We start from the raw sequence: 26,651 nt of genomic DNA on the forward strand, positions 1-26,651 counted from the left end.
CACCTCCCCTCCTACCCCGCCCCTGGCTGTCTGGCAGCGCCGCAACCGGTGGCGGCGGAAGGCAGGGGGCCGCGGCGACCAGGCCCCGTCCTCCTCTCCCTCCTCCCGACACCCCACCCCGCGCACCCCGCACTCCCGCCCGCGCCTGCCCCCGCCTCTGCCTCAGCGGCGAACACGTCGTCGGAGATTTCCATCGGGGCTCGGGGGCGGGGCCAGGGTGGGGGCGCGGGGCGGGGCGGGGCGAGTGGGCGGGGTAAAAGTTGGAGCCCAACAAAACCCTCCACGCTGTGCTCCGGGCCGCCAGACCGTGAGCGGCGACCTCCTCGCGGGTGGTCGCGCCGGTCCCCGCGGCGATGTTGGCCAAAGTTCTCCTGGCCCTGCTGGGCACGTCTGCCATCTTCCCATGGAGGTGAGTTCCCATCCCGGGACCCGGACGCCCTCGGCGCCCCGCTCCCGGCCCCCGCGCGGGCAGCCGGGTCCTGCGTGCCGTCGACCGGCGGCCGGCTTCCGCCTGCTCCCTCTCGGACGGGCGCCCGGGAAGGCGGGCCGGACGCCTGGCCCCCCGCCCCCGGCCCCCTGATCCCACTGTGTCCGCCGGCCCCGCGGGCCGGCCGGGGAGCGAGCACACCTCTCCTTCTCTGAGCCTCTCGTGGGAACAAGGAGCCTCCGCGGGGTGACCGGCCAGGGCCGGCTCGCGCTTTGGGGGCGACTGGCGAGGGCCTTTGGGGAGGTGGCGCCCAGAAAGGCGGGCTGGGGGAGTGAAACTGCGCCTAGAATGTTTGAATGCTGGCTAGTCGGTCCTTTGGTTCTTCTTGGGGTTTTTTTTTTGAGCGCCTACTGGGTACCAGGCACTGTGCCGCCCAACTCTGACTTTACTTGCTCCCCTTCCCGCCGCTCCTCCTGGTGCCGGTCCCAGGCGCGGGCCCTGGGTCTTCCGAGGGTTCCCGCCGCAGCTCCCCACCCCGCCCCCTGTGTCGCTAGCTTCCTTCTGTGCCCCTCCTTCCTTTTCCTAAGGCTAGCAGCACGTTTCCCCTTCAGCAGCCAGCTCCACTCACGCCTTCCTCTGCCCCTGGGACTCTGCTGGGAAGGTTGCCCCCTGCAGTTCTGGCTTTTGGGGATGGAAGATGACTGCTTCGTATTTTTGGGACGGTTTCCCACTGGGAGCGAACTGTCACAAGTTCCCAAGCTTTCTGATCTGTCGAGCATTCTCGAAGTCTCCATGGCACTGGGCTTGTGTCTTGCTCATCTGTTTAGGGAGAGGGGAGATAGCTTCTCTTCCCAGCCCAGAAAATGCCTTAGCTCCTCAAGGGAGGTGATGTGTGGCTCCCTGGTGCCCTAAAGGGGGGCTGGCCTCAGCAGAGGCTTGGTAAACATTTCTGAATGCGTGCTAGGAATTTCTAGTCATCCATATCCATCTAGATGTAAATTGGAGTGGTTGAGTGAGCTGACATGGTGACTGGCCAGGGCAAAACGGTGGGGTAAGGAGGCAGAAGGAACTGGGGTGGCAGAGGGGAAAAGAGCAGGAAGAGGGGCTGTTGAGATAGAAACCACTCTTCCAGCTGGGGGAAGGGCTGCAGTAACTGGTGTTCAGACACTGTCAACATGGCAACCTGTGATGTCAGGAAAGAGCTGCCCATGTGGGAGGGGGTGGGGAGGGCTGGCAGTGGGGTGTGCTGGCAAGGGCCACAAGGCACCAGGAAACCTTGCTTTGGTCCAGGCTCAGCCTTGAATCAACTATGTGACTTTGGACACAGTCCTTCCTGTATCTGGGCCTCAGTTTCTCTATCTGTAAGGTGAAAAAGGGCTCATTTGGAAAAAAATAATCCGGTGGCCCTTCTCATGTTCCCTTCTTCCCCTGCAGCCTGTTGAATGAGCATCCTCCGTGGCAGGAGGGGGGGTTAAAGATCGGCTCCATCTTGGGCCAACGCTTTTAGAGGGATGTGGGTGCCTGAAAAGGCCCCATGGAAAGATCCTACTAGTCCAGTGCATGAGTGCTTTTCAAGTTTTTCTTAATGGTAGTCCTGGAAGTGTGCTGAAGGACTGGCCGAGGAGAGCAGATGTATGCATTGTTAGCAGCTCCTTAACCCCAAGGATCCCAGGATGAGGGTGTTTTGTTTGTTTGTTACTGGAAAAAGCTACTTGTAGGATCACAGCAACCCCAGGGCCCTCTGATATCATTTTTATTGGAGACGTAGTCTGGGAATGAAGGCTTCCGTGGTTCCAGGCTCTTGCTTGTTTATCTGTTTGCCTCTTGAACTTTGGCGTTCTTGCTGTTGGCTTCAAACATCTCCTCTGGGAGGTGCCACTGGAGGCTCTTGGGTGGTCTTGGCTGACAGTGCCCGTCCTGGTTGTACCTGGCTCCCAGCCATGTCACATAGTTTGCAGGATCTCAGGCCCCCGATCTCCCTCCCCTCTCCCACAGTGACTGGCATTATCTACTCAGACGACAGGGGGAAAAGCCTCAGGGCAAGAAAACATCTCTAGATACGGTATTTGGAAATGGAAACTGCTTTGCCCAAGCCCTGTTCTTCCCTTGCCCACAATGGGAATTAGTCACTTCAGACATGAGAAATGGCATGGACGTGGCACATCTGTATGCTAGTTAAACAATTCTGAGAGCTGGAAATACTGCAGGAAAATGCATTTTGCTGCTTAAATTGGAAGTCCCTTGATCTGCAGTACAGAGGCCATGCCATGTCTCCTGCCATGTTAACCCCTGTTTTAGGAAGAGTGGCCTGATGGATTTAAAAAAAAAATCATTTTGGAAGTGCAATATACAGATATAAGGGTGTAGAGTGAACAGCTCAGTGAATTTTCACCAAGTAAGCATGTAACCAGCACCTAGACCAGGGGCTAGAACACTACCAGCCCCCTCCACCACCCACAGCCTCACTGTATGCCCTTCCCAGTACTCTCTCCTCTCCAAAGGAAACCACTCCCCTGCCTTTCAACATCACAGATTAATTTTGCTGATGGCTTTTTAAAAAGCTTTTAATTATATTTTTTTCAAAGGTATATAAAAGTAGATATATAAAAAGTAGAGGGAATCTCCATGTACCCGTCACCAGCTTCATGAATAACAACCCACGGCCATTCTTATTTTCTCAGTACCCAGTTCACCTACTCTCCATTTCAACTTAAATTATTTTAAAGCAAATCTCAGACATTGTATTATTTCATATGTATTTTAGTATGTATTTCTAGCCATAAGGACTCTATAAACATAATAAAATAACCACCCTTACAGCAAAAATTTTAGAATAATTTCTTCGTGCTGAGGAAACTCTCCAGTGTGTTTAGATCTCCCCTATTGTGTCATAGATATTTTCTGTTTTGTTTTATTTTTTTTACAGTTTTAAAGTCAGGCTCCAAACAAAGTCCATATATTAGCAGATTTTTATTAGCATTTTTCTTTTTCAAGACATTTTTATGGAATTAAGACATACATGCAGGAACATGCCCAATTCAGTGGATGAGTTGTCAAAAAAAATGGCCTCACTGTTATCAATGCACCCATATCAGGGACTGGCACATGACAAACCTCACAGGGCCCCTGGTACCCACTTTCTTACTGCTTCCTGGCAAAGGTAGCAGGACCCTGACTTCTAACACCACTGGTGAGTTTCATACACTGGTAGGTAGCTTTTTAATTTTTTGTTTAATTTTATTTTCTTCTTCTTTTTTTGGCTGCAGTGCATGCCTGTGGCACTGTGGTCGGAATCCTGTCGGCCTGCTAGTTTCCCGGATGACAGCCTCTGAGTGAAGTGCCCTTTTGCCTTCTCTCGGCGCCTAGAGCTTCCCCCCATTGCCCCAGGCCCCACCACCAATGTAGTGATGATCCCAAAGCAGAGAAAGGTGGAATATTCCCACAGTGTTCTAGCCCTCCCTGGGAGAGACCGGTCTAGCTTTCCAGAACATTCCTCAGCAGTCCTATTCCTCTGCCTGCCCATTTGCTCCCCAGTGGTGCAGATCAGGCAGACTGCACGGTAGGTTAGTAATGGCAGCTGATTGGCCAGAGCTCATACACCAATGCCCTCTTCATTTTACATTGAAATTTAAAAAAAAATTTTGAGCTTGGTGTTGCTACTGATTTTTTTTAAAATAAGAAATTACCATAAAATGGGGATAATATGGAAAGTTCCCAAAGAGCAGCAAGATTTAGAAGAAATTAATAAGTATAATCTGTTACTGGATCATAATTCATTGTTACCAGTTGCTCTTTAGCTATGCCTTGGCTTGTAGACTTATTTTGGTTTGCTTCTTTATCAGGAGGCACCCCCTGGGGACCCTACAGAATGGGGAGCAGAGCTTCACTTTTTTTTGTTTGTATGTTCTAGGATCGAAGGACCTCATGTTGAATCAGAAAAGGGACCCTCTGTCCGTGATGATGACATCTATGGCCCTGAGCCCCAGGCTCCTGAGAAGAAGCTGCCATTTGAAGAAACAAAGCCCCCTGCCATCAGTGCCCATAACAGCCTTGGCAAACTGCCAACGGCCACTCAAATCCTCAACGGTATCCTGAATAACTATGACCACAAACTGCGGCCTGGCATTGGCGGTGAGTAGCAGAACATAGTTCTTCCCCCACTGGAGGGGAGGGGGCTTGAGGGCATAAGGGTAGAGAAGGAGCCTGGGATGTAAGTTAGGGTGCCATGCATGTGCGCAGAAACGTCTGTTACTGACCTATCAGGTAAGAGGTATCAACTAGTCTTAGCAGTGCCATCAATCTTGGTCTAGATTTTTCCCTTCTCTCCCCCTCAGTTTTTCCAACTATAAAATGAGATGACTGGACTAGATGACTAACCTTCAAGGTATGTCTAACTCCTAACAGTCTAGAAATGGATCTTGCCGTGAAAGAACAGAAAAAGAAATAGGATGGGATGTTGAAGCCATGTAGCCCAACCCTTACCTGTCTCCCCTGTCTCCCCTCTTATCACACCTTCCCCTGCCCCACTGCCCTGTTCGACACTGACCTCTCCCACTTCTGCTTCCTTTACAGAGAGGCCCACTGTGGTCACTGCCGAGCTCTCTGTCAACACCCTTGGCCCTATCTCTATCGTGGACATGGTGAGTACTGGGCTTTGATTACAGCTACGTCCTAGCCCAGGGAGCTGACCCATGTGGCCCTTTGCATACTTATTTTTTCTTCTCTGTCTGTAGGGAGAGTTTATTTGGGGGAGGGGGGCTTTTAACCAACACTGACTTTAGAAGACTGGAAAAGGTAAGTCCCCTGCTGCCTCAGGAGGACCTTCAGAATCCTGACTATATCTTACAGCATTTCATTAAAGATAAAAATAATAAAGGTACTTTAAACACCACAACGGAATGGCTCTTCTCTTCTGATAATGATTTGGTAATGGACTTAAGTCTATAGTAACCAACTCTTAGTCTAAGACTGGTTCTCTAATTTTGCCTCATTCCCCCTCTCCTTTTCCACTACTGTAATCCTCATGTCAGCACTGTCCCCAGTTAGCCTGCATTATCTCCCATCTGAAATGTGCAAAATTGAGGGTCCCTACCTGCCCCAGTCTACCTTCTGACCTGGCCTCCTGTAATCCCAACCCTGCTTTAAACACAAAGCTCAACCCCACACTCTAGTGGCCGAGGCCCTCCGTGGTTGGAGCCATCCCAGGGCTCTGATTTTATTTCTTTTCTCCCCTTTAAAGACCATGTGCTCTAGTCACACTAGAATATGGGTGTTCCTCAACCATACTGTGCCTCTGAGCCTTTGTTCAAGCTATTTCCTGTTTGGGATGCCCTTGCTCCAATTTTCTACTTATCATAAACCTTGTCCTTCAGGGTCTGTTTCGAATGACATCTCTTCCATGGCATCCTCCTTGACCTCGCTGCTATTAATTGCTTCCTTCTCATTCACACCGCACTCCTCTCTTTGGCACTCAGATCTTTCTAGCTTATATCAAGGTTGTTTACCTGATCTTCCCTGCCACAGTCACTATCTCACAGCTTGCCTGGGTCAGGGATCCAGGCATCACTTTGCTGGGTCCTCTGTTCAGGGCTTCTCCCAAGGCTGTAGTTAAGGAGTCAATCAGAGCTGGGGTCATATCTGAAGGAGCTCAGTTCCAAGCTCTCACGTGGATGTAGGCAGAATTCAGCTCTTCTCTGGCTGTTGGCTGGGGCCTCCCACAGCCCTTGCCATGTGGCTTCTCCACAGGGTAGCTCACAACATGGTAGCTGGCTTCCCTCAGAGTGAGAAAAAGCATGAGAAAAGTTGCTCATGATGAAATCACAAATTTTGTAATCTAATTTGGAAAGTGACATCCCACTGCTTCTATGGCATTCTGTTCATTAGAAGCAAGCCATTAGGTCCAGGCCACTGTCAAGTGGAGGCAATTACATAAGGGCATGTAGAGCAGGAGGTGAAGATCACTGGGGCCGTCTTTGAGCCTGCCTACCACACATGACTATGGAAGAAAAGAACCATAAAAGCCAACAAAATTTTTGAGTTTCTGTCAACATTTGAAAGTTATTTTTCCTCCTCCCTTGATGTCAGATTCACTTTTTGCTGTTATCAATGTGCTTTCCCCTAAATGAGTATGACTTTAGCAATCAAGTTGATTAAAATCATTGATAAACCAAGAAACACTGGGTTCTGAGCAAGAGCCAGATGTTGAGGTCTTCTGGTCACACCATTATGGCCACTGTTTACTCTTAATGGAAAATGGAGCTTTCAGGTCATTGGTGTGAAGATGGAGAAAGTGGCCTGAAGAGGAGTGGACAGTTTGTGACTACACTCTTGCTATTTGCGGGAGATACAATTTTGGGAAACCAATGTCTATCGCCTGCAAGAGCCCCTCTCACAGGAGCTGATTGCCCTCTGTCTCCCGGCTCCGTGTCTGTTAACATTGGCAGCACTGGCCTCACTTGAGGTGCCAGGAGGTGCCTATGCCTGACAAGCTGAGGGATGCAGTCTAATAACTTAGTAGTCACCGAACCTGGCATATGCAGCTCAGGACTGGTCCAAAGAGGAGCCAGCAGTTGAATTTTCTTTGGCCAGTAAGGTGATGCTTCGGCCTGGGCCATGTGCCTTTAGAAGATTCCAGAAACTCATGTGGCATTATGTTTCCCTGAGAAGTCTGGCTTTCTGCATAGCTCCAAGGATTTGTCCTTAGGGGGAAAAACCTGGGCCCACAGCATGTGTATATAAATCAAACGTTTCTACCTGTCCCCTGGCTAAACTTTTGAAGCACCTAGCCTGAGCTTAGAAGGCAGGGACCGGTCTGGGAACGATTGCCCTTTGCAACATCAACAGTTGCTGAGGCTGCTTCTTGCTGTGGTAATTACCGCCAGTGATTCCAGTGAAGTCAGTTCCTTGACACCAAATTCCTAGAGTTTCACTTGAGCCAAAAGAGATGTACATCCCAAACTCCCTTGCCAAATGGGGGAAATTGAACCGTTAGTTATCAGTTGATGTGTAGTGAACTTACAGCTGGTATCTTGTTAAATAGAAATTAAATGCTCATTTGAAACACTGTACCACAAAGCTGGAGCACCACGTGCGTTGTGTGGGGGAAGCCTTTCCCTGGCCACCGAGCAGTTCACATGGCAGGGGAGGCTCTGCAGGTCGAGTTCGCAGTGCCAGCCACTTGGGACTGTCGAAACACTCTGAAGGCCACCTGGGAAGGCTGGCGGGGTTGGACGGGGCAGGGCTGGAGGCTCCCATGTGAGTGGCAGCCAGGCTCTGCCAGCTTTTTTCTGTCTGCTTCTCTGGACCACTTTCGAGAACATGCTTTGTCTGAGAGGCTGGTTCCCGGCAGTTGAGCAGTGGCCCTCCACCTGTTGGCTGAGGCAGCAAAGGCAAGCAGGGGTTGTGTTGACCTTTCCCCCTGAGGGTTCTACTGGCCTCCAGGGTTGTGCGTTTCCGGTTGATGTTCATTGTCTGAGACAGGATAACTCAGGAAAGACCTAGAGGTTCTGCAGAGGAGAACTGGACTTGGGTACCCAGAGGTATCGTTGGTGCAAGTGAAGTAAGCACTGGAGAGGGAGATAGTGCAGGTTGTCTCAGAGCCAGGCAGCGGTAGTGCCGCTCTGAGTGGGTGCAGCCAGTGTGGTGCTCTTGACTGTTGGTGTGCCTTTCTCTCTGTGCCTCAGTCTCCCTACCTCTGAAGCAAAGGAGGTTGAGCTAGCCCTCCGTGTTCGATCTTGGACTAGTTCTGGTTCTTGCTGTTCAAGCTGCTTACAGTTCTTTTTACTCCCTTCGATATCAGTGTGTAATTTTCCAGATTCTTCCTCGTAAACATCTTTCGTGGATGTTTAGCAGACAGTTTATGGGATAGACAATATCTGGAGACCAAAGAATTATAGGTGTATCTATGCAGATACACACACACATTCAGAGGTTACGTGCCCTTGTTTAAAAGGAAAAACAAAATAAGAAATGCTCCAAAAAACATGAGACTGAATACACATTTCTCTTGTGACTCAAAGCACTTCATTTTTAATTCTGGAGAATAAAGGATCAAGGTTGATTAACATCTGTGCTCCCCAAAAAACTTTGCTGTATACACTCAAAGGTGCATGCGTTTATATATGTCCACAGTGATTTTGAGCTGAGATCTTTGATAAGCAATGGAAATGTGGGGCCTGAGAGGATGCTGACCTGGCTGGAGTAGCACCATAGCCCTGCAAGGGAGTGGTGATGTGATGAGCCCGGCCCATCCAATTAAGTTAGCATTGTCTGCCTGTTTCTAGATGAAATGTGTTTGCCTAGACTGTTACCCATTTGGAAATGTTCCTTTCTTTTGGAAATACCTGGAAATAAAAAGTTCTTAAAGCCACACTCTAGCCAGTCTCCTCTGTGCAAGCCCAAGTGGACTCTCACCCACTTGGAGGGCTCATCACAGGGTGGCATGGACATGTCCTTTGTATGGCCCCTAGTGTGTGCTCCTCTATCCTTCCCACCAGGAATACACCATTGACATCACCTTCTACCAGACCTGGTATGATGAACGCCTGCGTTACAATGGCAGCTTTGAGAGCTTTGTCCTGAATGGCAACATGGTGAGCCAGTTATGGATCCCGGACACCTTTTTTAGGAATTCTAAGAAGACCCAAGAGCATTCGATTACCGTTCCCAACCAGATGGTCCGCATCCACAAGGATGGCAAGGTGTTGTACACAATTAGGTATGTCAAGCCTCTAGAGTCTTACCTCTTGGGATTCTTCCTCCCCTTCTGAGATTTTTCACCAAAGAATCATGGGTACAGCCTTCATCAGCCTTCATCCTGAATGACAGTTCTAAGGGCCCCTCCAGATTTCCTAGACCATGAGCACAACCCCCTCATATACAGACAGACACTAGGCCTCAAAATAGAAAGATACTGCTTACAGCCACACACCAAATTCATGGCAGCACTGGGACTGGCACGTAGTTAACTTGGCTCCCAGTTTAGAGTTCCCTCTACTAGAATGTACCAGTATGACTGCATTGCCTGGACAATTCCGTCCCAAGTGGGCACTGGATATACACACACGTCCACGGTGGTGGAGTTGTCCAGGTGCAGCAGCAGCACAGTGACTGGAAAGATCCCTAAGACCAGGCTGGATACTTGAGTGCGTGGCAGGGGGAAGATGTATGTGGTGCTGTGGGGGCCGGGAAGTGAGAGAGAGAGAGAGAGAGAGAGAGAGAGAGAGAGAGAGAGTGCTCACAGGTCCTGGAGGCTGGCATGGGCAAGAAACAGAAGCCCATCTGAGTCGGTCCATTCTCTGATGATGCAGGCCAGAGTAGCCAGATACTTCCAAGCTGTTCTTCCTGTTTTTCTTTGTTTTTGTCTCTCCTTTGAGCTCTTTGTCTCAGATCCCACTGTTCCCACTCATTGGTGGTGGTTTCCAGGTCCAAACTGGGTGGATACTTAAGAGCTGAGGCCCAGCCTAATGAGGCTCCTTTCTCCCTTCCAGGATGACCATTGATGCTGGATGTACACTCTACATGCTCAAATTTCCAATGGATTCCCACTCTTGCCCTCTGTCTTTCTCTAGCTGTGAGTACTTTCTCAGGTTTCTGGGGCCCCAGAGTCATGCTGTGGCCCTTCTTTCTCTTGCCCCTGTCCTTACATTTTTCTGCCTTTGCTGGCCTCTTAAGATGGTGCCAAGGTTACCCAGGGCCTCCCAATCCATCTTCATCTCCTTTCCTGCCAACAGTACTGTGGTGCTTAACTGAGACCTCATGTTGGGCTCCCCTGTCTGCCTTCCACCCCATCTCACGTCAGTCACCCGCCTCTGAAACGCATCTGGTCCTTCCACCTTCACTGCCCTGCCTTGGTTCAGGTCTTTGTCATCCTCCATGCAGACTTCTGCAACATCTTCGCTTTGAAACTGAGCATGTCCAAAACTACATATGTTCTCTCCTTCCAACCTCTACCCCCAAAACAAATGTGTTGCTTCTGTGTTCCCATCTGTCTCATTGAAAGGCACCATCACCCACTCAGCTTTCCAAGCCAAGAACTTCGATGCTTCTTTCTCCTTCAGTTCCTACATCTAATCAACACATCCTGCCGCTGTTCCCCCGGAATCCTTATTGTTCCCACCTATTCCTCTGCATCCTCACTGCACCAGCTTTGACTCCTGCCTTCTTTCATTCTGTCATGCCTGAATTACTGCACTGGCCTCCCATAACTGGTCTCCTGTCAAGAGGCCATTTCATATAATGACAAGAGTGAGCTAAATGAGATGTCATCTACACCAGGTCACCTCACTGTTCCAAATCTTCTCATACAGTAATTTCAAATTCCTTAGAATGACCCTCGAGGCCCTTCATGAACTGGCCGCTGCTCCACACTCCTGCTTGCCCATCCTGCATGCCTACGCATCTTCCATGAGCTGGCCATCCTGAACTTCTGGCGTTTCCATGATGCATCAGGCACTGTCACCTTTCTGTGCATAGAATACCCTGCTCACCACTTCTGCTTCATCCATACAGAGAGAATCTAATCAACTTAAAAGACTTACTGGGAAGATCACCTGCTCTGTGAAGTCTTTTCTGGGTGTGTCCCCAAGTGCTCTTTCCCGCCTCTCTTTCCCCACTGTTCCATGGGCAGAGGTTCCTCAGAACAGTTCCAGTAATTGTAGGTGTATCCTCACTGTCTTACTCAATGAAATGCGAATGCTGTTTTTCCAGCGCAGTGCCTGGTCCTGAGGAACGCCCGGTAACTGTACTTAATGAATGGACTTCAACAGTGAGGGAAGAGAGGCCATACTCAGGAGTCTCAAGGCATTGCTCGGACCGCATGCTGGTGGAGACCTCCGCTGGCCTTCCTAATCTCAAATGACCCTTGTTGCTTTACAGTTTCCTATCCTGAGAGTGAGATGATCTACAAATGGGAAAATTTCAAGCTTGAAATCAATGAGAATAATTCCTGGAAGCTCTTCCAGTTTGAGTTTACGGGAGTAAGCAACGAAACTGAAACTATCTCAACCCTAGCTGGTAAGTGTGCCTTTTGGAGCCAGGGCTAGGCCGAGGCCCAGGAGGGTGGTAGGGATGACCAGAGGTGGCCATCCATGCATACACATGCAGTGTAGTCATCACACAGAGCTGCTGTAGAACATGGCTGCTGTCTTATGGATGCTAAGCATTTAACAACGATGTGCAGATGATACTAAGACTTTGTAAGACATCTCAATCTTCTCTGAAAAGAAGTAAATACTTTGCCAAGCCAGGGAGAGGGTAGGTAAAGAGTTTGCAGCTAGCTCTGTCCTGCGCACCCTTCAGTTTCAAGGTCTTTGTGGCAGCTGACCCACCTGGATGACTTTGGCCAGTGGAGCTCATGTGAGTGCTCCATACCTGGAACCAGTTCAAGCTGGTTGGGTGGGAAATGAAGTTCATCCTAATGGGCGGTGGAGGCTAGTGTTCTCCTGTCAGCTAGATGAGAGTTGGTGTAGGATCGAGAATCCTTCAGCAGCTGGTACAATGGCTGCTACATCAACATTTATTTTAAAGGAGCAGCTCTGACAAGCACAGATTCCCGTCAAAGGCTTCACGGTGGATTCAGCAGGGACATGGTGATCATTGGTTTTGTGTCCTTGTCCCTAACAAGGACTTGTTACAAGGGGAGGGTCCTGGGTCTCTTAAACTTCAACGCCCAATTAGGTATGAGCATCTTTGCTCATGTTCCTAAGTGATCTGAATGAGGAGCCAAGGGACCCTCCAGGCTTGCTCCCAGAGCAGCCCTGGAAACCCACTTCCCAGCTCTTAAATCATGGCTTCTCCGGTATCATAGCTGTCTTTGGGACTGGTCCCAGATGCTTCCAGTCAGTCCCTGGGCAGTTCTCTACATCTTTAGCTGACTCAGAATGCAGTAGTAGCTTGCTACTCTGGTCACCTTGGACCTTCCTTAAGCCAGGGAATCTGTGCATCAGAAGGCTCTCAGACAGCCCAGCCTTGCTCCCAGTGAGTAAGTCATCTTTCACCGCTGGCTGTTGAGCCTCTGATGGAATCTTGCCTGTCATCAGGACTTCACATACTTGCAAGGGAATTTCTTCCTTCTCTAGACAACTGTCCATCACAAAACTCCCTCTGCTCATCTGAAATTGGAGTCTCTGGGACTTCCACCTGTTGGACCTAGTCCTTTTACCCTAGAATTATAGAGCTCACAGTAAGTCCAGTCGCTCTGCCACAGAGTTGAGGTTAAAGGGCCAGTATTATGGTTCCAGCCCTGGGTCAGATTCTTTTATAGATTGTACAGCCATAGTTCCTTTTCCTTCCCTTGTTCTTCAGAACCCTGGGTCCACTCATCCTCCTAGTCCCCGCCTTGGGACACAGTCCTACTTGTGCTCCTCTGACAGTGCAGTAACCAACTACAGCCTGGCCAAAGCAGCTAAGAGAAGAAGCATCTTTAGTCTTCTTTTTTCCTTTGGCTGCTCCTCAGCCCTGCTATCTTTCTTTTTTTCCCTTTCCACTCCTCAGGAAAAAGAAAGTGTCTCTTGGCCTTCAAAGACAAATTTCCATCTCTTGACAAGTGAAAAAGGTTCTCTTTTGGCTGGAATAAATACAAATAGAAAATACATGTAGGATAATAACTCTTGCAACAAGAATACGTAACTCTGCAGAGTTTTGCAGGGAGTGGTTGTAGCTAAATAGGGGTGCCTTAAAGTGTAGTTAAGACCTCAGGGCAAGAGAACTAGGAGCTGGATCAATACGTTCTGGCCAATAGGCAAGTGTGAGTAGTCTCTGCAGTAACCCTGGAGCAGGGAGTTCTATTCCCAAAGTTACTGATCTGGACACAGGATTTTCACTGACCGCAGGCCACTCACTCCCTTGCCTTTTCTAGAAGATTCTGAGAAGTCTTGCCCCTTGAGTGTCAGTGCTGCCCAGGTGAGTAGGAGAGGGTGCTCTTGTCATCCAGCTCCAGCATTCCCAGACCTGGTGGGCAAGTGACCTACTTTCCCAAATAGGAGGACACACGGACAAGTTAGGGTTCTGGTCTGCTTTACAAAGCTGTTGCCAGACAGCAACAAGAATCACTGGATTTCCGTTTGGTTCCAGGCTGTGCTGGGCTAGGATGGGCAGGAGCCAAGCCACAGGGCTCATACGAGTTCTGCCCAGAAGCAGCTTAAAAGCCTACCTAACTGAAGGCCAAGGAATTCTACTACATCACAGAGGTGGAAATTTGGAGCCTAGCTTCACTAAGGAGCCAGCACTTGAGCTATTAAAAATCCGATGTCATGTGGAGAGTAAAAGGGAATATTCTGAGCTCAGAAAAGGCCCCCAGAGCCCTAGAGTCACGATCAGCATGCAGAGTGTTTGGGACGAGTGAGTCAGAGTGTAAGCCAGCATGAACTGTTCAGTGAAGACACCAACTGGAGATGTGGGGTGCCTTCAGGCCCTGTAGGAGTCATTGCTCTGTAGGGTGGAAGCCAACATCAATAACACGATGCCCAAATGAATGTGATGACCTCAGTCTGCCTTGTGGATGTATACTCTGCAGAGCTGGCATCTAGAGGGCTGGCTAATTCTTCTATTTTCCTGAAATACTCCACTTAGGTTGGGGTAATAGGCTGAGAACAAGGAGTCCACGGTTTGGATATTGGGGTGGATATGGGTGTTATCTGAGGGAATCTGAGAATAGATGGGATTTGCTTATGGTAAGACGTGTGTTCAGATGTCACTTGGAGCCAGGTCATGGTGGGCCTTTAGCGTCAGATCACACTGTTGACTTGGTACTGTAGCTCTTGTGGAGCAGGGAACCACTAGAGGTCTTGGGGTAGGCATGTGATTTGTTTTGCCTTAATTGGCCATGGAACAATGATAAGGCATTTCAGCAGCATATGAACTTACAGGAAGGAGGCTGAATGGATTCTGTGCTGCCCCCACCACAGCATAGGCCAAGGTTAGCTCATTGCCTGAGGGTATACGTTGCAAGGGCCAGCAGTCCACGTGTGCGGCTATGGTTCTGTAGACTAGATATGGCATGTCAATGGACATGAAGGCCTCAGTCAGCCATCTGGACATTAGCTGTGTGGTCCTGATATCTAGAGGGCTGAGTGGTTTTTTCACCTTCATCAGTGTGTCTTCTGCCTCCCTGGAAAGACAGGTGCAAGGTGTGGGGCAGTGGAGTAAGAAAGAAGTGATTAAGGTTCTGGGCCTGGCATAGGTCTTGCAGTGAGTTTCCTCTCTGGGCTTTTCTGATTCTGTGTGTGTGGCATTAGAAAAATGTGCCTCCAGCCTGGTGCTGTGGTGGGGATCTCATAATCTGAACAATGGGACCCTTAATATGCACGTTGTGGTGGGGTGAGACCCCGGTGCCAGTGTAGTAATGAAGGGGTATGTTTTTCTGTCTTCCAGGTGATTTCATAGTCATGACTCTTTTCTTCAATGTGAGCAGGAAGTTTGGCTTTGTTGCCTTTCAAAACTATGTCCCTTCCTCTGTGACCACAATGCTGTCCTGGATTTCCTTCTGGCTCAAGAAGGAGTCTGCTCCTGCCAGGGCCTCTCTAGGTCAGTGGGCGAGCGGGTGGGTACGCGGACACAGGACGGCCTTCTCAGGGCCCTCTCAGTTGTGTGCTGGGTGGACGAGATGCTGAGGCCACCTCCACTGCTCTGCTTCCACAGGGATCACGTCTGTGCTCACCATGACCACGCTGGGCACCTTCTCACGGAAGAATTTCCCACGCGTCTCGTACATCACCGCCTTGGATTTCTATATTGCCATCTGCTTTGTCTTCTGCTTCTGTGCTCTGCTGGAGTTCGCTGTGCTCAACTTCCTCACCTACCACCACACGAAACCCCGTGCTCCTCCAAAGCTTCGCCATGTATGACCTGGGTATGGGAGTGGCGCTGTGGAGGCGTGTGAGTGAGGGCACTAGGACTCCTGACATGCGGGTGGCCAGCTTGCCACATTGAAGGGGTACCCTGGGACTTAGGAGGCCCTTGAGAAAACCTTCTGATGTGACGGTGGGAGTTCTGGGGGCAAGAACCTGTGGCCAGGGCCTGGCTGATCGTCCCTTGACCGTTCCCTTGTCCATTTCAGCCTCGTGTCCAGGCCCGGGCCCTCGCCGCACGCCGTGCCCTCCGGCATCAGGAAGCTTTTGTGTGCCAGATCGAGGACTCGGAAGAGAGCGATGAAGAGGAAGGCCCCTCCTGCCCAGCCCAGCAGTCCCTCGGCCTAGGTGGCCACCAACTCCCTGGCGGCTGCTGCAAGTGGTGCGGGAAGTACTGCCGCGCGGTGCCCGGTAGAGAGGGCAGCGGCTGGCAGCGGGGCCGCCTCTTCATCCACGTCTACCGCCTTGACAGCTACTCGCGAGTTGGTTTCCCAGTCACCTTCTTCTTCTTCAGTGTGCTCTACTGGCTTGTTTGCCTTAACTTGTAGGTGCCAGCTGCTACCCTGTGGGGCAACCTCCCCTGTTCCCCAAGCAGTCCCCCACCCCTTGCCAAGGGAGTCAGAGGAAAGCAGCAGCAGGAACAGCTTTCCTTCTCCATTTCCTAGAGAGTGTCTCCTTCCCCAGGCCCCAGATGCAAGCGTGCAGAGAACTGGTCCTCGCTGGCCCTCCCGCAACCCAGCCCGCCCACTCACTCAATCTTTTTGGCAGCCCATTGCAACTAAATGGCTCACCTCTTTGACAAGGACCATTGGTGATTCTCAGGCTTATAGATCATAGGCTCTCCGTGACCAGCTTCCTAACACTGTGCCCAGGTATGAGAAGATCAGCAATCTCCAAATAGTGCTGACACCCACTGCCAGCCTCTAGAAACCCAGTATACGTCTTTGATACTCCAGGCCCAGCTCTGGCCTCAGCCTCAGTGTGCACAGACAAGCTGCTTGCCTCTTCCTGACACCTCCTGAGGGTGCTGGGCAGCAGCGTGACAGTGAAAGGGGTCCTCTGTCCTTAGGTCAGATTATTGTATTCTTGGTTCTATCTCCCTGCCCTCCCTTCCCCTGCAGATAGACCCTGGCACTATGCCTTTAGGAGGATAGGAGGCAGCAGTTGGGCCTCTTTTGGATGGTATCCCTCCCTCTGCTGCTGTGACACCTCCCTCTCCCCCTCCACGCCGCCCCAGCTGCCATCCCTCATCTGCACTACCTATTCAATGCCTTGCATCCAGTGGGTATCTATTTTTGTGTGTGATAACAGTAACGCCCCCCTGCTTTATATGCCACCTTCTTCCTCCTTCTTGACCCCTGTGACTCTTTCTATAACTTCCCCAGTGACTTTCCCAGCCCCGACCCAGGTGCTAGGCCATGGTGACTTCTCGGGGCCAAGAGGCTAAGGGAACTGTGCTGTGCACTGGGCATTCCCACCTAAGCTGCAGCACAGGAGTGCCGCCACTTCCTTGGCCCCTGGATCCATAAGCCAGTCCACTTTTACCCCTGGGGCACTCTGACAATCACAATCAATCAATTGAATTCCCTTAAATTTTATAGCACTCTACCTTTTGCAAGGCACTTTTGACAAATTGTTTCTATTTTGAGCCTCATAATAACCCTGTGATATATTCAGGGCAGGATTCTTATCCCCATTTTGCAGATGAGAACCCTGAGGCACAGATTTCTATGGGACTGTGGATCTTACTGGAAACTACCCAGGAGCCCACTGTCACCTTCTCAACCATATGTCAGGGCTAGGCAGCACTGTCCACCACGATTCACTTCCATAGCCTCTGCCAGCACCCCAGGGGCACGGCCCAGAGAGGCAGTCTCCCTTCAGCACGACCTGCTCAGTTCCTAGGCCTCAGGTGCACAGACTGCCCCCAAGATCAGTCCTTCCTGGCTCTGGGAGCCCAGTGAGGTAGAATTTGGACACGCCCCAATGCTTGTATATGCTGAATGAAATCTGTGTCTGTATTATAGGGGGGTGGGGGGATCCATCTGCTTGTGTCACCATCCCCGGAAAAGGGGAAATACATCAATAAATGTATCAGCAAAGGATGGATGGTGTGGCTATTTTCTCAGGTATTCAAGTTTGTTCTCACCTCAGTTTTTAAATCTTAAATCAGCTGCAAAGGGGGGGCCGTAGGGTCCTCGCCTGTTGGGGGAGTGAAGGGAAGAGGCTTGGAAAGAAGAGAGGGGCCTGCAGTGCAGCCACAGTAACGCCTTCAGCTGAGCATGTGGGGGTGATCTGGAGCTGCAATGTGCCTTCTGAATTGTCACAAGGGCAAGGAGGGGCTGGCCCTTGTACCCTTGACTGACCCGTCATTGGGTGTGAGCATGAACTTGGAAGGGGCATGTACTTGGGTGTACGGTGAGAAAAACACTCAGCTGAAGTCTGTCAGCCTCCAACAAGCTCAGCAACTGAAGAAATGGGACCTTCTGTGAAAAAGTGGGAGGGCTTTGGGCAAGTCCTGGCAGCCCACAACAGCACTGTCTATAGTTCACCCCTGACCTTGCCTAGGCTCATTTGCATCCTATAAAAAGATGCTGGAGGTATTGTCCCATGGCTCTGTTGAGCTCCTTTTCCTGAGGAAAACGTACAAGAGCAGTGAAGGGCCTTGACGGAGATGCATCATCTCTGTGCACCACCCATTGTAATTTCCCCTCTCAGGTAGCATCTCTGCTTTTCAGGGAGCTTACAGTGGAGTGACTAAAAGCTTCACCCTTGAAGGGCCAGAGACTCTGGACCCCATGACCTTCTCACACCATGGCTAGAGGACTTGTTTGTCATTTACAAGGGATACCTAAGAGGGCCACCTCAACACCAAATCTATTCTTGTCTGCTGCCATAGTATAGCAGTGGCCCTTTCTCCTCCCAATGATTAGGGTCAGTTTCCCCTGTCACAGGATGGTCACTTGTTTTCATTCGTTGGTGCCAAAAGCGACCAGGCAGTGGTCATAGACTAAAATTTAATAGGGCTCTTGTGTTGCCCCCTGATAATGCACTTAAAATCTAGGAGGCAATAACTTTAAACCTGCAGAACCCAGAAGTATGAGGACGGAAAGAACAAATTCCCCAAGTGAGTCACTAGGAGTGGTGATAAAAAAGACAACTCCTACTCCTATTCCTTAGGTCCCAAACCTGTCCACTCTCCCATATAATGGTTATTGATTAAGGACGCATAATGCTTCCTGGTGGGTGGCACCCCATTGTCTCAGGTATCCTCTCCAAGCTGTCACTTCAGCTGTGCCTTCAACAAGCCTTTTGGTCATCCCAACTGGCCAGCACCTTCTCAGTGGTGGGCCGTACAGTAGAATCCCAGGCCATGTGCCCAGGGTTGTACTCCTTTGGCCAGAAAGTGGATCTCTGAGTCCAATCCAGGGTTATATAAAATCTTGTCTCACTAGATCAAATACTGTATGCTTTTGAATAGTGGTGCTGGCTGATGCCTTCCAGGAAAACAAGGCAAACCCATATTCAGAATTTGTGTTAACTGCAATCATCACAATGCATCATTGCTCCGTGCAGTTTTGAAGAGGCTCAGTGTAGTCAACTTGCCCACAAGCTACTTCCTGGTTTCCTTCTAGAATGGTGATATACTGGGATCTCACCATAGGTCTCTGTTGTGGGCAAGGTCAATAGCTAAATTGACCTGAGTGAATAGGTTAGTGCACTGTTGTGCCCACATATAACTTCAACTCTGCCATTGTGGTAAAGAAGTTTAGTAAATAGAAATCCAGGACATCTAGTTAAATTTAATTTCATATAAACGACAGATAAATTTTAAAATAAGTGTGCTTCATTTGAGGTCACACTGTCCCTGGGCTGCTCCTAGCCCAGGACTGAGCACAGCAGGGGCATTAGAGTATGGACACTTCTGCCAAATGCGGAGAGACTCACCAATAAGCAATCTTTGCAGCAGGGCTCCCCACAAGCTCGGCTGAACCTTCATCAAACCCGTTCTGCCATCTGAGAGTCTTCCTCCTATTCCTCCTTGCAGGTATCAGACCTCACTCCCATATAAAGGGTTTTGCAGCCTTCTCCTGCTCCTTCTTCCTTTATCTTTCATAAACGTTTCCCCTAATAAATCTCTTGCTCTTCTAATCCCATCTTGGTATCTCTTCCCAGACAACCTAAACTGATGCAGGTGATACCATAAGTAATACAAGAAAACACACAGTAAGATGGGTTTCTGAGACAAGATCACCACCTGGATGGCAAGGAGCAACCCATCCTGAGTGGTATATGAGGCACAGATAGCATCTGGCACAATGTGACAGCCCAATGCCTGAAGATTTCACTGATAGTTACCTAGGAAAACAGTTCAACAGAAGGAAGCCTGTTGCTGATTCATGCAATTGAAAGCTATGGGGGAAACACTGTACACAGAGTGAATTGGCCGGGTATTACTAAATTGTATTGATGCCCTACAGACAAGTAAGGAGAAATTGACAATTGTTGACCACAGTTTTAATACCATAAAAGGCAAGGATAAGAATCAGAAGAACTCTTTGGAAGCTTATAAAGAGAACCTTGTCTCGTACAGTGGGAAAGCAGACACAGATGAGGAGCAAATGTAGAACTTAGGAGTTACACTTGCAAATATCCAGTTGATTAAATGTCCAGGCAAGTCATGTCTCTTAGGCTAAAGTGAGAGCCTGTTTGGGAGAAACTGGCATTCTGAAACACAGAATGGGGACATGTGAGTCAGTGCCTTCAAGGACTGAAGCTTCGTAGACTTCCCTAGGTCCTCAAAGCCTATAGAGGTGGTCCACCTCTCACTATTAAAAGCTATCATTTCAGGATATAAACCCAACCACATATGGTCAATTAATATACGATAAAGGAACCATGGATATACAATGGGGAAATGACAGCCTCTTCAACAGCCGGTGTTGGCAAAACTGGACAGCTTCATGCAAGAGAATGAAACTGGATTATTGTTTAACCCCATACACAAAAGTAAACTAGAAATGGATCATAGACCTGAATGTAAGTCATGAAACCATAAAACTCTTAGAAGACAACATAGGCAAACATCTCCTGAATATAAGCATGAACAACTTCTTCCTGACCGCATCTCCTCGAGAAAGGGAAACAAAAGCAAAAATGAACTCATGGGACTACGTCAAACTAAAAAGTTTCTTACAGCAAAGGACACCATCTAAGAAGAAAACAAATCCTACCATTTGCAGCAACGTGGATGGAGCTAGAGGCTATTATGCTCAGTGAAATAAGCCAGGCGGAGAAAGACAAGTACCAAATGATTTCCCTCATTTGTGAAGTGTAACAACAAAGCAAAATTGAGCCTGAGCAGCACCAGAGGGCAAGAGCAAGTGCCAGACACCTGCGTGACAGCTGCCCCAGCTCGCCATTAACTTGTGCCAGTGGTCATGTGGGGAAGCCTGTACAACCAGCTAAAGGGAATGGAAAAGGGCCGGTTTACAGGTAAGTCAGGTGCAATCTGGGTGAAAGCTGAGAAAGGATGGAGGCTACATTACACCCGTCACTATACTACTGAGGGGTGATCTTAAAAGACACTTTAGAGGGAAACTTTTCCCCATAGGTGTAGTTGCAAGCTGTGTACCTGGTAACCATCTGGTCATTAACTTTGTATGGAAGGAGAAGTGTCCCAGGGTGAGAATATATCTATACATTCACAAATACCCCCATCCCAATTCTGCTGGGATTAGGAAAAGGAGGAGAGAAGAAGAGGGAAAGATTTCTTTCTCCACCTCTACACCCTGAGGAAAGGCCATGTGAGCACTTAGAGAGACAGTGGCCATCGGCAAGACAGGAAATGGGCCCTCATGAACAACCAAGTCTGTGGAACCTGAGCTTGGACTTACCAAGCTCCAGAACTGGGAGAAATATGTATCTGTTGTTTAAGCCATCTATATTTTTTATACTAGCCTGAGCTGATGAAGAACATATGTGTGTGTGTCTGTGTATATATATGTATATATATATATACACATACACATATGCATCATATGTGTGTATTTTATATATACTATAAGAATATATGTATATATACATAAAATTCATTGACTGGGTTCTGGGTTTGAAAAATGGCTCACATCCAGAAACTGGGCAGGGAATCATGACTTTTTATTGGGGTGGTCCTCATCCTCCTGATCATCCATATTTGACTTATTTTGGTTGTTCAGATGGAGCAATAGCCTTGGTATCTGCCACTAGGAAATGTTTCTTTTAATAACTATCTGCATAGTCCTTTTCAAGTTAGACCCCTGGCTGCTCCTCTGACCTTGTTGCTCATTCTGATAACTGTGCACACCTCGCTTCTGATGGTCAAGCACCATCCCCTGATCTCTGTTATTTTGGGATCCTATTGCTGCTAGTAGGGAGTCCAATTCTGTAAGATCATCTTTATTGGCTATCCTGACCTTCAGACAGCCACCACTAAACTTCTGGGAGGTACGGGTACCCCTCTCATGAGGTAAATAGAGTGTTCTCCTGGCTATCATTTGGGTGGGTTTTCTGGCCTTATGAAGTGTATTCACTCTTCCATGCCCATTTCTCTAAACACTTTGGTCTCTTCTGCTGTCTTTCTTCACACATTTCACATTGACTTAGTGTGGACCATCACCTTCTTGTTTCTAAAAGCCATCCTAACAGCATATTAACACTATTCCTCGGAGTCCTCGACAGGCTATTAAATAGCATATTGGAGGAGAGTGTTCCCATACCTAGGAAATCTCCCTAATCCAGTGCTATGCTCCGCCGCTACAGAGCTAGCACTCTCAGAACCCAGTCCTACACAGTGTCAGAGCTCCTGGTGGTGTATGTTGGCTAGATCTTGTAGCTCCCTTGGAGTATAGACTGTTTCATCTATTAGCAGATTCAACATTTGCCTGACTATCTTTTATTGGAACTTAACCCTAGTTACTACTTTATTGTATGGGAAGGTGGATGGAGACAGATGTTGAAGTGGGATGCATGCTTTCTTGCAAGACAGAGACCGCAGAGTGGATTTTGAGCAAGTCAGTACTATTTTTTTTTTTCACAGGAAGGAATGGTTCACTTTTGTAGGCCTTGGAAGTTCAGGGAAATTTGAGGAGTCAGGCTGTTTGAGTACATCAATCCAGATGTCCCCATTCCATGTCCCATGGTCCTACTGGATTGGCCTTGGATTGCATTTCTCCAATGGTTGGATTGCCCCCAGCATCATGAACTCATTCCATTGCCCTTGTATTTATTACTTTCCCTGCATTTATCAAACATCTGATATTTGGCACCTATCATGCATTTTCTTCCACTGATATACCATCATAGTTCACCCCAAGCGAAGGTATAAATTGCACTGTTCTAGACTCCACCCACCACCAGTAATGAGGTTCTTGTCAGCTTGCATGCAGGCGAGGTGAAGTGATTCAACTCAAAATCCCATTTCACAGCTGGCTTTCTCACTTATGTTATCAGCTGCCGCTAGCTGGATTCCCCAGGAAGCCGACTCTGCGATGGAGAACTGCATGTGAGAAGTTTACTGGAGATTACTCTCCAAATGAACATTAAGGTGGGGAGAAAAGGAAGCAGAATTGAAGAGAGGTTGAACTGTGATGTGTTCATTACAGATGCTTTGACCAATCCCATGGGGACACCGAAGCTGAGGTGACCCTTTAGAGTTGTCCTAAATTGGGGCAATGGAGTCAGGCCTTTGTATCTCCACAATGACCAGTTAATGAATGCAAGCTGCTCCCAGAAAAGAAGTAAAACTTGGGAAACATGACTTTGTGAGCACTCTCTGAGTGAGGGACTCAGGTTACAGCTGTTAGCTACATACGCTTCTGGTACCTGGGGGAGGGAGAGCTTCAGTCTGAGGGGGCAGAGGGCAGAGCTACAACATCCACTCAACACACCAATAGAAGATTTAGAACACAAACAACAAATTGCGAGAGGTATTTGCATTAGGGGTTAATGACTCTAAAATGCTAGTGCTTTAACCAAATTAAAAACAAAACAAAAGGCAAAAGTCATGAGAGAAAACTGGGTAAAGGACATAAAGAGAAAACTCATAACATGAATGGTAAAAATGTATGAAAAGATGTTCAACTTTGCTAGCAATCTAAGATACAAATGCACGCACATATACATGTGTGCATATGTGTGTATATATATAATTAGCAAGGATGAAAAGGTTAATATTATAGTGTTAGGAGAGAGGTAATTCATTACATGGTTGTGTAAATTGCTGTAACTTTTCTTGAAGGATATCTATAAGTATGTATCAAAATATAAAATATGCCACTTTTTATCAAGTTGATTACCATTGTAAGAATTCATCTCATGGAGATTATAGGACAAATGAGCAAAGATATACATATAAGGACCACATAACACAGCCTTGTATATACAATTGCTTAATTGGGGGTGAGGAGAAGGGCAAAATAGGTGGAGGGGATCAAGAGGAACAAACTTCCAATTATAGAACAAGTCACGGAGATAAAAAGTACATCACAGGGAATGTAGTTAATATTGTAATAATTTTTATGGTGACAGCTGGTAACTACATTCATCTTGGTGAGCATTTCGTAATGTATACAACTGTCAAATCACTGCATTGCACACCCAAAACCAATGTAATATTATTTATCAGCTATACTTCAGTTAAAAATAAATAGTGTGCTCATCTATTCAAAAGCTTAAAAAATAAATAAAATGATTTAATTGCCCATCAAGTGAATGGTAGTTTGAATCCATTTATGATATAACCACATAAAGGAATTCTCTGAAGTGATTTAAAAAGTCTAAGATACATCTATACTGACATGAAAGACACCCACAGAATTACTGAATGAAAAAAATCAGATTGTGATGTACCAGGTTTTGTATTATCTCACTGAAATAAGATGTTACTATAAATAAATATATATATTTTATATATAAATAATTCTTATTTCATTATCTGTACTCTGCTGTATTATTTGGATATTATTATTTTGGTGTTGTGCTTATTTTCTTTAGAACTAGAAATGAATTAATTTCTCTATTAGCCTAACCAACCAACAAATCAGAAGGGGGGGGAAGATAGCTTCAAACCACAGGCTCAGTGAGAAAGCAAGAAAGAATAGAGGCCAGTCTACCAGGGAGGGGGAAAACCAAAAAATTACAAACAGGAAATTATTCAAACAGGGCAGGAATCTAGGATTCTTTTGTGCAGGGGCAAATATAGCACAGTCTTTTATTTTTATTTATTTATTTTATTTATTTATTATTTTTTTCACAATTTAGCGTAGTATATTCTCTGGTAAATGACAATCTTTAAATATTTACACCAATAATTCATCACAGTTGTGTTGGGTGCTAATACCCTTTCTAAAAGCGTAATACCCTTTCTAGCTGAGAAGTCTCGTTTCCAGATCTGGTCATTTCTTCAAATAGTTAGAGAGGCATAATCAGGAAAAACTGGTGGAATCCTGAGAATTATCTTCACAGTATTTACAAAATGTCTTGGGCTAATGTGAGTAGGAAAAAATGGTTCAAAGAGAGCCCTGAAACAATAGGGGACAAAATTCCATCAGGTCAGCCCACTTGGATGTAGTCCTTTAAATTCTCAGGTCTATGTGAGAGACCTGTGTCCTGTTTTTCCTATGGTCTCCTTTATTTTCTACATTTGATAGGTTTCAAACTGTGTAGAATGGTTTTAATAGCTGAGACAAAAAAAAAATTTGCTTTAAAAAAAAAAACATGAATTTCCCCAAACAGTCAATTCTACACTCACTGAGTGGCTGCAGAGTCATCGACAGTGATTGAGTCACAAAGCACCAGTGTTCCAGCTCAAACTGGAAAGCAATTTTTTAAAAAATGAAAGTAGATATGCCTGAGCGCAGCTAAATATAAGTCTTTTCTTCCTAAAAGACTTCTTTCTCTTAAACAAATTTCTCCTTCACTGAACACACTTTGATGGTAACAAAATTAATTGGACTTTATAATAACCTAAAAAATAAAAAGCCCATCTAATTTGTTTTATCCCAGAGAATAATTTAAAGTAAAAACAAACAGGCCATTTGTACTTTTACTTTAAAATAAGTTTGGTATTTCTGAAATCTACACTGGAGAAAGCAGATAATAAATTCACTCATCACCATGAACAAAGTAAAGTTTTCTAAATTAAATCGCTTTAACATGAGACCAAAGGCAGTCTGCTCTTAGAAGATCCCCAAAACGCCGCCTATCCCAGCTCTTTAAAAGCTGGCTTCTGCTTCTCTGAGAAACAAAATTCATCCAGTGTTCCATAAAAGCACCATAGATAACCAGAAATGCAAAATAACCAGGGAGCCACATTCTTTTTTCACAGAATTAGTAGGCATAAATCACCTGTTTCTTAGGTCATTTATTACATTATTCCTTTTTTTTACTGGCAGGACTGTCCAAAACCTCTATCTTGCCTTTGCCCTCTTCTGAGTGAGGAAGCTTAATGTTATCGATGGTGACTTCAGAAGAGGTGCTGTCATCTTTATCCTCCGATTCCGAACTGTCCTCTGAACTGTCTTGTGAATTCTCTTCTGAACTATCCTCTTCTTTTGAATTGGACCGATTCATCTCAAACAAAGCCACATCCATTTGGATCACTTTTCCCAGAGCCCCATCAATATTTTCAATATTGAAACAACCAGGTGCTGCAGCTGCCATTTCTCTTCTTAGCTTTTCATTTGCCTGAGCCATGTGTGGGAGAAAGCTCTGTAGTTGGTCCAATAAGGGACTTCTCTCTATCCGAACTGTATGGAGAGTGGAATTCTTTCTGGAATTAGGCTTGGAGTTGATGAGCAACCTGTCCCATATACCTCCTTGGCTGCCGCTCCCCGCCGTCAGCAGCTCCGTGGACACCGAGACCCCCGCGCACCGCCAAGGTGAGGACGAGGAGCTTGGGTTGGACTGGGGATCCCCGGGCTCCTCCATGTTTCTTGCTGGGCTTCAGCACAGTCTTTTAGAGTGAAATTATTATTATTTATAAGATGCCTTTGAGTCACAAAAAGAATATTAAAGCCATTTAATACTTTCTGTTAAAGAAAACAAAGAAATGCACACTTTTCAAATGGAGTTTCTACACAGTTAGTTAAAACAATAAAATATGGCAGTGCCTATAGGAGCAAATACCCTTTTGCAGCTTCTATTCCCCATAGAGCATTAGAAACATTGATGAGTAATGGCGTCTTGAACATTGAGCTAACCCTTGATTATCCACGTGTGGGAACCAAAAACATCCGAGTCATTAAATATTGTGAGGTCCCATACACCAGTCAACTGGAATGGAGGACCTTTTTTTATGTAGGGTGAGGTGGGGAGTGGCTCTGGGTGCTGCTGGTGAA

At 47.3% G+C, this 26,651-nt stretch overlaps 2 protein-coding genes across 3 annotated transcripts; one reads left to right on the plus strand and one right to left on the minus strand.

Annotated features, from left to right (window-relative positions):
* Positions 1–280: 280 nt before the first annotated feature.
* GABRE (gamma-aminobutyric acid type A receptor subunit epsilon) lies at positions 281–17,372 on the plus strand. 2 transcript variants are annotated; one of them, XM_036887293.2, is made up of 9 exons: positions 281–409; positions 4,338–4,558; positions 5,000–5,067; positions 8,923–9,143; positions 9,916–9,998; positions 11,303–11,440; positions 14,798–14,950; positions 15,065–15,264; positions 15,483–17,372. In XM_036887293.2, exons 1-9 carry the CDS (start codon positions 354–356, stop codon positions 15,819–15,821), a joined length of 1,479 nt encoding a protein of 492 aa, XP_036743188.1. In that variant the 5' UTR covers positions 281–353; the 3' UTR covers positions 15,822–17,372. The 2 variants fall into 2 exon arrangements, with proteins under 2 accessions (XP_036743188.1, XP_036743189.1); XM_036887294.2 differs by having other exon boundaries at positions 15,065–15,275; positions 15,483–15,594.
* Positions 17,373–25,660: 8,288 nt separating this feature from the next.
* Positions 25,661–26,254, minus strand: LOC118913357 (NOP protein chaperone 1-like). The gene has a single exon (XM_036887292.2). The coding sequence runs from the start codon at positions 26,239–26,241 to the stop codon at positions 25,684–25,686; it is 558 nt and encodes a 185-aa protein (XP_036743187.2). The 5' UTR covers positions 26,242–26,254; the 3' UTR covers positions 25,661–25,683.
* Positions 26,255–26,651: the final 397 nt, after the last annotated feature.

The sequence above is a fragment of the Manis pentadactyla genome, chromosome X, assembly GCF_030020395.1.
Source record: "Manis pentadactyla isolate mManPen7 chromosome X, mManPen7.hap1, whole genome shotgun sequence".
NCBI classification, from domain to species: Eukaryota; Metazoa; Chordata; class Mammalia; order Pholidota; family Manidae; genus Manis; species Manis pentadactyla.